Source organism: Sinocyclocheilus anshuiensis, unplaced genomic scaffold, assembly GCF_001515605.1.
Source record: "Sinocyclocheilus anshuiensis isolate Anshui unplaced genomic scaffold, SAMN03320099.WGS_v1.1 scaffold76, whole genome shotgun sequence".
Taxonomy (NCBI): Eukaryota; Metazoa; Chordata; class Actinopteri; order Cypriniformes; family Cyprinidae; genus Sinocyclocheilus; species Sinocyclocheilus anshuiensis.
The window spans coordinates 605,523-617,736 of NW_015557067.1; the positions used below are offsets into that span (position 1 = coordinate 605,523).

The window sequence follows — 12,214 nt, forward strand, 5'->3', positions numbered from 1 at the left end:
TTTTTAATTAATAATAACATAAAACCAGTTAATATTTGACATAAGTACATTTCTTTAGCTAAGAAGGATGTGCGCTCCCTGCTGATTGATTGGTTCCTCTAATTATCATCCTCATCCTACTTAGTGGAGTTTTTCCTTTCCATATTCACCTTTTCCTGTTGAATGAAGTTATTAAGCGAATGTTTGCTGCTTCAATCACTGATTATTACGTTTAAAGAATTGCATACACTTTACAAATGACTCTTGAATGATTTATATATTAATGGAAAGACTAACAATTTTGGTTAAAGTTAGGTTAAAAATTCAGACTTGGGTGTTCCCTGTATAAGCATGCTATAGGTCAGCATTTCCTTGTGCTGTAAAAATCTACGCATTTTAACTATGGATTGTTTTAAACTATACAGTACATGCAAGAATAACAGGCTTCATAAAAGGTCACTTACATGACTTCAAAATAAAGTACCTACCAAACATACACAATAAACATGAACAATTAAAACAGAACAAATTAACAAGTACACAAGAGTCTTTATTTACGCAAGCAACTTTGTTCCTACAGTTCGAAAAGAAAAGAAAAAGCCACTGTCAAGCTGTTGGCACATTTATGTACAAAACCAGTTAATTTTACTGCCTGCTACAAAGCATTCTCAGTGAAAGTACAAAAAAGTAGTACAGTATGTGCATAAAGCTGAAAGCAATGTCATACTGTAATACTGTATGTAATGTAATACTGGATACGCGCCATCAAAACAAGAATAGGTTTAAGACATGGTTCGGAAAAATCATCACAAACTAGAAAGGACAAAACTCAAACACTACAACCTAATAAGATATATAGCTTAATATTGTTAGAGTAGCAACTGTAATACTGCACATTTAGAAAAAATATAATTGACCCCAGCAAGACAGTCATAAGTGTAAAAATCAACTTAAAAGATTTTTTTTTCCTTTTGAGTTAGTTAAAACTATTACAATTGGATGCATAACCATGCCACAAATAACAACTATATTTATGTTTTTTTTTTTACCTAATACAAGTTTATTTTGTGGTTTTAAAAAAGCTGCATGACTAATAAGAGTACAGGGACTCAGAGCTGATTCCAAATGCACTTACACCAAAAAACTCACAATGGTCCATAAGTGAACAAAAACTAGCTTGTTTTTTTATTATTATTATGTTGTTGTTTTTTTGAGACACTGACAGAAGTATATTACTGCAAAAGTAGGGCAACTGAAGTCGGCAAGACCGAGCCAAAACACTGAGTTTTGAGTAACACATGCTTGTACATCCATATCTTTCTTGTATTTATTCAGAACGTGTTCAATTTTTACATAAATACCTTGTTTATTTAACCTTCCACAGTGTTTGGCAGATTCGTTGCAATCAACTTTTCCACTTAGATTTATACTTCTCTGATATGAACGACAATCTCAAGAATATCAACTAACACTGACTGCTGAGATGTGTTTTAGAAACTGACATGAAATGTGTATACATTTAAAGAGATATATACAGTTCAGATGAATGATGGAAAAATTTGTTTTTGTTGGAGTACTTGCATTTAAAAAGTTAAAGCTAAAACTAAGCAATAAAACACCTGAAAATGTTATTTGCATGTGAGAGTATGGCTTGCAATGGATGAGAGAAAACAAATATCCCAAGGCAAATCCTACTTGACCGCTCTAGCTGATTTGAGATGTTCTTTCTTGGTCCTTCTTTCCCAATCAGCAGCCATCTCTGTCAAAGCTTAACAAACGTTACTAAGCACCAGTGTCACACCTTCCATTAATACTGCGCACAGCTAGAATATACAATTAGGCCAAGCTACAGTATAGCAGTAAAAGTCACTTTAAGGTACTTTTTGAAATCCCTGGCACTCCAAAACTGAATTGGTTGGAAAAAGAATCTGTACATTGTTTGTGCTGTTGCTGCTATAATTGTGGCAGCTTGAGCAATTAACCTGTAAATCATAAGTTACAAGTCTGGTCACATTTTGGTTTTTATAAAGTCTGAAGAAAATCTAAATCATGACTAGCCATTTATAGGGTGAGCTTGAAGAGTGCAAATCAATGTAATACAAAAATGTGAAAAGTGTTCTTTAATCCCTTTGGCTAAACCCAAACCCCCTAACAAGACCCAATGAGACCTAAAAGTATGAAGTCACTCAACTTAGTGTGCTCTCAAACATGTCAACAGAAAAGGAAATCGGAACGAGGACAAAGAAACAAAATCTAAATCCTGGGTAGTCAGAGACGTTGCCATGGAGACGATAAACACGTCCCTAGACCAACATTCTGGGTCACACCCGTACATACCAAATGTTACAATTATTTACCACCCCATCCCATCCAATCCCTTACCCCTGGAAATTAAATATAGTTAAGTTTAGTTTATATCTGTGTCTTCAGGGAGGGGAAGGGCATGCTTATGTGTGTTTGTGTGCGTGTATACATATTTATATGTGTGCGCATGAGCGCGTGCTTTATGTGTATGCGTTCAGACGCTCTTTAGAGCGAGTAGAGTGGATATCATGAAGCTCCTGCTCCTCCTTGGACTTGATGTCCTCGTATTTCTGCATCCGGCAGGCGTCCTTCACGTAAGCCCAGTTAGCCGACAGCACCATCAGGTAGTGCACCTACAGCAACACAGTGATTAGAGGGGAGGGTTAGTGTTAGTGCTGATGACCCATCTGTACCCACATAGAGGTCAAAAGGATTACTTTGGAGACTGGGAGGGCATTTAATGGCCCAGTTTAGACTGGAACTAGATCAGTTATTTCTCTTGTCAGACGATGTGGCAACCAGTTCCAGCTGAATGTAAGCGAGGTTAGTTTGTTCATTTACACTTGTTATCGCTTGTAACTGGTGGGTTAACTTGGGGAGGTGGGGGAAGGACAGGGACTGAAACGATATTGCAAAATGGAAGAGCCTGGGTGTCATTTTAATCAAGCCAATTAAGGGACGTCATTATGAAAGTCGCTGTCGTGGGTGATGGTGGTGGGGCCCTTGGTGGAAAGAGAGTGTGTCGGGAGCTGGCTTCAGAAACGCGTGCAGTACCTCCCCGTGCTCTTTGACGTCAGAATGACGTGGTTATGGATGAGGATAGACACGGCCACCACCTAACACATTAGCCAGGTCATTGAAAAAGAGAAAGGAAGAAGGTTACTTGCTGCCTCCTAAAAAACCTATTCCTAACTCCTGTTCACCCTCACATCGTTCCAAACCTGTATGATATTCTTTCTTCTGTAGAAAAGAGTATGAGATGTTTTATTTACACTGAAAGTGCAGTGAAAGTGAATGATGAACAAGAGCTGTCAAGCTCCAAAAAGCATCATAAAAATCCATACAATTCCATGTCTTCTGAAGCCATATGATACCTTTTTATTTACTAATAATCTTGTCCTTAAAGCACTTAAAATGTTATTTCCGCTATTTGTATATTTGAATAAGTGCATCAAGAGGAACCACAATAAAGGCAAACGTCATTGGTTCTTGTGGGTCTCATAACCAACTGTGATGTGCCAAATTTTTTCCATATTACTCCATATTCATGTGCATTGTTAAATCATACAAATGAGGGAAAGACGTATGATGCCTTTTATTATGCGTTTTAGGAGCCTTTGGTCAAAAGAGCTGCAAAACGTCTTTGTTTGTGATTGTTTGGAACAACAGATTAAATAATTCATGGCAAAATGTTCATTTTTGGATGAACTATCCCTTTAAATTTGGATGGTTCAGAAAATTGTGTTATAATTATATGCATTTCCAGGACAAAAATGGCTTTTTTCTGAAGTTCCTCTGTAAACCATTGGGTGGCATTATTGCTGCACAAATCAGCAAACCGCAAGCACGCAGCAGTATTCTCTGAAAGGTATGATGTAATTATATAATCAAAAGAGCACAAATTATGTAGAGCTTTTTTTTCTAAGTACTTAATGTCCAGGCTGTTTTCTCATTTCCAAACTGGTGTGGAATGCAATTAACTCACATAAATCATGCCAGACTGTTGCCTTTGCAGAAAACAGACACATTGTGCTTTTCACACACACACTGCAAGAAAGCTTAAGCAGAAAACAAAAGCACAATGCAGTGCAAAAATACTTAGTGTATTGACCGCATCAAATTAATTTGATGCTATACTATTTACCTTCTACATAAGCTCTTATATTAACCAATGAAAAACAGCTTTCCAAGGTTCAAACCAAAGGGTAGAAAAGCTGCCTCACAGAAAATGGTGTCTCACAATCACTTATCGCCGTTCCAAACAAGCTTCTCTCCTTCCTTCCCTCTCCTCTTCTGTTTCCATGGCAACAACACCTCCTGCAATTTCAATGATGAGCATTCCTTTCCCTCTCTCTATCTGTCATCTTCTCTCTTTGCTCACTCACTATTTTACAAGAGACCTTGGATGTATATTGCATTTTAAACAAGCCTGCACATTCTTTCCCGATACACTGTAATTCTGTAATTCACTGTAATTCTATTACACACTTGTTGTGCTTAGATTTCATATAACTTGAAGGTGTCACTGGAATCACAGGATTAATGAAACTCATAAATCAATCTAAACTTCGTTGTATTGCCATAAAAAACTTGTGCAATGTAGAAGCTGCGCAATCAAGAAAGAAAGGTAGAAAGAGACAGCAGTGGAAATGCTCACCATGGCGATAACGGCTGCTCCAGCCCCCGCAAGTGCGCAGACAAACAAGTGGAATGTCAGATCCAGCTGGAGAAAGGACAAAAAAAAAAGACTCTGAAGAGGAGAAAACATGGATGGGTTTTCACTGGCAAATCATCAAGAAGTACAGATAAACCTAAGAGTCAGATTTACTAAACAAATAAAAAATGGTGCAACTATCGGTAAACTGACTACCACAAACCTTAGTAAATCATGTTGCATGATTAATTTAAATGCATTCCATTTTTGTTTTTGTTTTTTTAGTAAAGGAAAACTTCTACAAATGCATATGCTAAAAGGTCAGTTGCTAAAATAACTGTCCAAATTTTTCACTGCGTGCCTTTAGTAAATCTGGACAGCAAGTGTTTACACTGGTGCAAGCTGTAAATCTGGTCCTAGATCACCAAAACAATCTAAAATGATAAACTCTAGGCTATAGTGACATCTTTACTATAGTAATAATATTGTGAAAGCATAACATCCGCTGACATATGACTTGTGGTACTGTTCATACAAGGAGCTGCATGATCTTGCAAATAAATATAAAATTTTAACTATTACATATTTATATGGAGGAATCCCCGTTGCACTGTGACTTCAGTCTTAAAAGCATGGTTCACAATTTATTCCTATTCTCTCTCTCACTTCCCACCCTTCATTTATGTCATAGGTTGCTGAATATAATGGCGGACTGAATTTAGATGAAGGCTAAAACATTGGATAAAATAAGACCATTGTCACGCTCCCTACTGTGAGGAGCGAGGAACGAGGAGACGGAGGGGAATTCACTATGATACATACTTTATTCTTTCACACGGAATCAGGGACACACACGTAGGAAACAGGTAACGACGTTCAGACTCGACAAAGAAACATCCGACAGACTACACTTTAAATACAAGACATAACGAGGGAGTAAATTAAACGCACCTGAATCAAATAAACAAACACAGGTGGAGACTAATGAACTCAATGAAAAGCCCTCCCTGGGCTTAACGGAGGATCTGGAGCCCTCCCTGGGCTTAACTGGGGACCTGGAGCCCTCCCTGGGCTCAACGGGGGATCTGGAGCCCTCCCTGGGCTCAACGGGGGATCAGGAGCCCTCCCTGGGCTCAACGGGGGATCAGGAGCCCTCCTTGGTCTATACTAGGGAACTGGAGCCCTCCGTGGGCTATACTCGGGAACTGTGAAGCGCTTAATTCTCTTTGTCCTCCTCCTTTGGTTACGGGTGAACTGGGCAGCCGGCGGGCTTGTCGTTGCGGGCTTAAGTGTGCCGCGGCCGGCGGGCTGGAGAGAGCCGCTACCGGCGGGCTTGACTTCGTAGCGGCCGGCGGGCTGGAGACTAGGGTGGAGCTTAGGAGGACCGCAGGGAATTTGGGGTTGGGCAGGCGGTAGGAGCCGTTGGAGTGGTATGTGGAGGTTCTCGGCGTTGGGTGAGCTGGGGAGACACGGCGCATTCCAGCGGGAGTTGGATGACGAGGCTTGGGAAGTTTCTTTACTTCTTCCACTTCGAAATCAGAACCATTTAAGAACAGCACGAGATTAATCAGCTCGATCAGGGGAAAATCACACGTCGGAAGATCGCAGCGGATTATCTCGTCATCCAACCCCAGCAGGAAGCACGCACCTAGAGCGGCATGGTGCTAGCTCACCCGGTTAGAGAGCTTGAGAAAACCCTCCACATATCGCTCCAACCTCAGACCGCCCTGCCACAAACCCCACAGCACGTCCTCAGCTGCAGTCACCTTTCTGTGGTCGAGCCTTCTGTCACGCTCCCTACTGTGAGGAGCGAGGAATGAGGAGACGGAGGGGAATTCACTATGATACATACTTTATTCTTTCACACGGAATCAGGGACACACACATAGGAAACAGGTAACGACGTTCAGACTCGACAAAGAAACATCCAACAGACTACACTTTAAATACAAGACATAACGAGGGAGTAAATTAAACGCACTTGAATCAAATAAACAAACACAGGTGGAGACTAATGAACTCAATTAAATAATCAGGACAGGAACATAACCAAAAAAGGGCTAACACTGGGACACAGGGAGCACATGAGGAACAAAACACAACACAAGCCTGACACCCATCTTCTGAACTGCCAACTGACCTCATTAGATTCACACATCTTGATGAAATTCTCAGAAGCGGTGCACAGTTTTTTCTCCTCACCGATGGACACAATTCCTGCAATTTAAAGAAAGTGAGATGTGTTAACAGCAGATTTATTAATAATGCAATGATAGTACATGCATAAATGACAATTAGGTATGTCAAAGCTGCCATTTAGTGTTCAGTTGTGCTAATATGTAAAGTCATGGGCTGTGTCCGAATGCTTAGGCTGCTGACTTGTTATCAGGCAATGACTTTGTATGCAGCGTTTGCGCATTAAGTCACCTCACAAAACTGATTTCGGACATGCTTCTAAGGCAGCGTAACGATTTAATGACAAAACAAAAATAGAACAAGCTTTGGTGATAACTAAGCGAATATTTAATAACTATGATACTGATTTCTCACTGCAAAAAGTACAAAAAGTTGGTCAGAAACATACATTTACAGACAAACTAACCACCAAATGCAACTTTCAGACACCACCTTTATTTTTTTAGCTCAACCATCATGGAATGGAACACACAGGATTGTGGGATATCAAAGGCAGCAAACGATACATCTATGCTGCCTTCAAAAATCAATCAAATGAAGGCATCTCAGGAGACAGGAAGTGAAGCTAACATTGGATTCAGATGTGCCTTGATGCCTTCCTACCTTGAAATGCAACCTTTGATGTTGCAATACTGTTTTAAAATCGGCGTATTATATTTAAATGTTATAATGGTGCTTCCAGCAGTGATGATACACCATGGTGTTCTGTGATATGTAACAAGAGTGTTTAATGATATCTTAATATTGTTTATATGTGCGTTCTGTCATTTAGCTGTTGCAAAAAAAAAAAGAAAAAAAAAAAGAAAATGTTTTATTAAAAAAAAAAAAAAAGTTGTTTTTCAATATCCTCTGCCCTTGGATGTCTAATGCATGTAGTCTGTCACATTCTGTAATTCCCGCACTAAAACATGCAATAAACTCCAATATAAAACAACTTCTAAGTTGTTTTCAGTAATCTCAGACATTTACAGCCCTACAGCCAGCTAGACTTGGCATTCACTGATACTTATTTAGTAATCCAGATCCACTTGAATGTGACTAGAAAATAGCAGTCCTAGGCAGCGTTCCCATATATAGATCCATATTTTATTTTGCTGGCTATGTATTTTGTTTACACCAGCATGCATAGAACATGAGAAATTACTTAAAACGAGTCAGATGTTGTTGAAATGAGCCACGCACCATACTGACGCAGGTCGAAGCAAACGTTGGAACTTTCCACCAGTGTGGTGTTCTGACAGGTGTTCCAGATGTTGAAATACATGAAGACTGGCAGGGAGGTGAATGCTGTAACTCCCAGCCAAGCCAACATGAAGATATATGTAAGCATGATGAACTGAAGGGAAGAGAAAGAGATATTTATTTATTTAGAGATGGCACAGAATCGCTTATGAAGTGGCACTGAAGTGTCTTTACACAGATTGTATAATGCTGCTCAGAGGTGGCATAAATGCATGCACAGCAATTACAAATGTATACTGTGATACTAGTGTCTAAGGTGGGTCAGGACAGGCATAATTTAGTCTTGCTTTAATGCTGCATTTTGTCTTCACACTGAATTCTGAGCTGGCACAGAGCAGTCTTAACTTGGCTGTGTAAAGACACCTTTATAATTTCCATAACTTCAGTAACTCATAAATTTAGGGATGTATGATATGCATGCTCTCCTGCCTGTGCATTAGTTCTTTTAGATGGGTGGTTGATCTTACCCAAGCACTGACACAGCGCCCACAGGTGGTGATCTTAAAGTCCCCATAGAGGACCCGAATGGCCCCAGTGGTGAAAAATCCCTCCACCATCAGCAGAATACCATAAACGAAGAAGGCTGCTGCCACTCCATAGATCACATACTTAAAGATGTCAATCCTGAGGAAGCAAAACAATAAGTAAATTAGTCATTTCCTTATGAAAAGAGTGTCTGTGCTTATCTTGCACACAATGGTAATTCAATAAGACAATAGGGAGAATATTGGTGGCAAAGTATTTTGTGAAGCCCTAATCCATTTAATTTTGTGTACAGATTAAATTCAATTTCAAAGCCTTTCTCCAAAGTATTTGGTAAAACAAGGTAAAATGGCTGAAAATGCTGCTCCACACACTGCCACTATTCCTTCCTCCACCCACTCCTTTCTCTCGTTCGCTCTGTCTATCCTGCTCTCCTTCCCACCAGTGGAGTTCCGGTGAGCAGGTGTGCTTGCGATTTCAGAACACTTAATTCTCTGAGTGGGACTGATGCCAAAACCTAAAAAAAACAGCCTTGTGTTTCTGTGTGTCACTGTTCTTTAGAAATGTGTGTGTGGAAAAATATATTTCTAAATAACACTCTCCTCAGTCTCCACTTTCTATAAGGCTGAATGATGTAAACACAAGGTTCAATGAATTCAATTTAATTCATTATAATAATTATAAAGTGCATTTCTTCACTCCTAGATATATCACACAGAAACTATTCTGGATGGTCCCTATTAACTAATCATTGAGCTGTGCTGAAAATCCTTTACCTAATTTGATGTTACCATACAAAAATGACCAGCCTTCTAAAAATTGCTTGTAAATCTCTCATTATGCCCATTATCACCAAATCTCAGTCTTTAAAACAGGTTCATAAGCCTACAGAGGCCTACGGAACAATCAATCACTTCCAAAAAGAAATACAAATTCATTTTTGACCGGGAACACCACAAATGTAACAAGTTCAGTAGGAAAAAGTACAAAAATTATATATATATAAATATAGATAGATAGATAGATAGATAGATAGATATTTAGTCGAATGCGATAACATTAACTAGCATGTTCAGAAAAAAGAAAATCCTCTCTGGGTCAAAATGACTGGACCACAGCATGAGGGCTAAATAACTTGAATAAAGGCAAAGTGTATGCAACTAGTCTGCATCTTGCTTAATGGTAAAGATAAACCACAAATGAAGACAATGAATGATCAATAAATTAGTTTCAGTACTACATTATTAAGAACTGGTGACATAAACTGAATTAGATGCATGTACATTTCAACAGACAGCAAAGCCTGACTGTATGTTCTTTTTTTATTATGACTTTGGTATTGTGACACTCACATGGTAAAGACATCCAGGGCATCAACAGGCGACCGGACAACATCAAAATAGGTCTGCAGGATGGTGACGGTTCCAGAGAGAGCCTCATGACCACAGCCACAGAAGAGCGCCACCCCGGCATACAGCAGGATGGTCGCAATCAGAGAGGCATAGGGAATCCCACTCAGGCATTTGAGGCAGCATTCAGAGCACCCTGTGAACAAGAGTAAGAGTCAGTCCATAATTTCTTCAAGGGCAAGTGTGTATAACAACCAATAGCTTTGCTTTGCTACCAATATATGCCGATGATGTTGTTAAATATTGGTGTAGAGGTGCCAGAGAAATTCAAATCAAGTAGAATCAAGGGAATGTGTTAAAAATGTACTCAAGTATCTTGAGTAAAAGTATTTAAAAATAAAAAAAGTAATTTTTGATTAAATGGAATTACAATTGATTAAATCAGGGTACAGTGGAAATATATATATATACCAATGTATAATTATTTACTGCAATGGCACTGCAAAAGCATAATTCCTTGAGGGTTATAAACAGCAAGGTTTATGTAAATAAAATACATGAAAATGCTGAATTAGTGTGCTGTAAGTCCATTACCTAACTCAGAGTGGTAACAGTTTTACTGAATGAAAGTGCAAAGCAATTTCTATTTGCACAGTCCAAGAGAACATCCATTCCCACATATGTCACAGGGGAGGATGTTTACTGTGACTCTAACCAATCATAACTGCCGCAGCTGAGAGATTCATGGACACAATTCAACAGCACGCAAACCATATTGATTGCAAAATGGCAAGCAAAGAATGGCACCAGTGGCGGCTATTCTGCAGCATGGAGCAGCAATGATTTATGGGTTATCATAATCAAAGCCCACCAGTACAGGAAAACATAATGAGCAGGTCTTCAGAGGATGTTCACTATCATGTATACCTTAGAAGAAAAATAAAACAGTCCTTATTGTGGAACTCAGTCAGTCAAGCAGGCTAAATGTTCACAGCACAACCTCTTAAGCCCTGCAGCAAAGACTTAATACAGACGATACAGCTGAAGTTGAACGCTCACGGTTCTTGAGCTTACATCCATTCTTCCCATTGAGCTGAGTTGCTATTGGTGCAGTGGCATTGTGTCTGCTTTCTCCTCACTCCTTGTAGCTGCACCCCAGAACCTGCTGTTTACAGGCGTGTGGATAATGTGCATTTTGCAGCACTGACCCAGCTGTTACAGGGGAAACAGACTTACACCTCCATTACACCTTGAGAAGAGCCTGCAGCTCTGAAATGCTCTGGAGAGCAGGCGACTGTTACTGCATCAAAACACGCATTATGTAAGCCTGACTGATTTTTAGTAATGCACAGATTAAAAAATGATAACAATATTTATTTATTAAACACACAGTGCATTAGTAAAGTGTACTGGAATTTCAGTCAGTGCTCAAACATTTCATATGCGTTGATCCTTCTTGTTTTGTTTTCTATTCAAACATGAGTTTAATAAGAAAAACAATTAAAATAAAAATGACAGAATAAATAAATCAAAATATTTAAATGTCGGAACATTTTAAGAAGATTATAAAGTCTGCAGTCTGAGCATGGGTCAGTAAGATTGTATTTATTTATTTATTCATTCATTTATTGAAAGGAATTAATACTTCTATTCTGTAAGGATGCTTTAAACTGATGAAAAGTGGCATTAAATATATTTATAATCTTACAAATGATTTCTATTTCAAATAAATGCTGTCTTTTTCTTTCTATTCATTAAATATTCTTTAAAAATGTCCGTTTCCAAAAAATTATTAAGCAGCACAAGTTTTCAAGATTGATAATAATAAGAAATACTTCTTGAGCAGCAATTTCTGAAGGATCATGTGAGATTGAAGATCAATACAATACCAATATAACTGTTTCCTCTTCAGAAACTCGAGCTGCGTCGGAAAACGCTTTGGGAACGCCTTCTGTGACCACGCTCTGAATCACATGTGAAATCAGTCCAATAGCTGGGCGAGACGTCACGGGCGGGTGACGTCATGGCTAGGCAGCTATAAAAGCACGTGCGGTGGAGCCGGCGTCAGCTTTTTGTCATTCAGCAAGCGCTCTGTGTGTGTGTCAGTCTGATATCTGTTTGTGAGTCTTATTTAGTGTTTGTGCTTTGTGGGCGGATTGTGCTTTTACCGCTGTTAAGTGCTCCGCTCTCGCCGGGCGCGCTCCGAGGAGTGTGTCTGTGCCTGTGATCTTGCGATTGCGGTCCCGCTGCTGCTGAGGCACGGCGGCGACTGAGATCGCGGGGATCG

The 12,214-nt window shown here is 39.3% G+C and overlaps 1 protein-coding gene across 3 annotated transcripts in view; it reads right to left on the minus strand.

Annotated features, from left to right (window-relative positions):
• Positions 1-508: 508 nt before the first annotated feature.
• LOC107676686 (neuronal membrane glycoprotein M6-a-like) overlaps positions 509-12,214 on the minus strand; it is a 72,454-nt gene continuing 60,748 nt past the window's right edge. For 2 of the 3 annotated variants that reach the window (XM_016471316.1, XM_016471315.1), the window contains exons 2-7: positions 9,931-10,123; positions 8,563-8,719; positions 8,036-8,189; positions 6,798-6,874; positions 4,661-4,726; positions 509-2,636 (exon numbers count right to left, since the gene is read on the minus strand). In XM_016471316.1, the coding sequence (XP_016326802.1) occupies positions 2,484-2,636; positions 4,661-4,726; positions 6,798-6,874; positions 8,036-8,189; positions 8,563-8,719; positions 9,931-10,123 (800 nt within the window). In that variant the 3' untranslated portion in view covers positions 509-2,483. The other variant, XM_016471317.1, reaches the window with a different exon arrangement.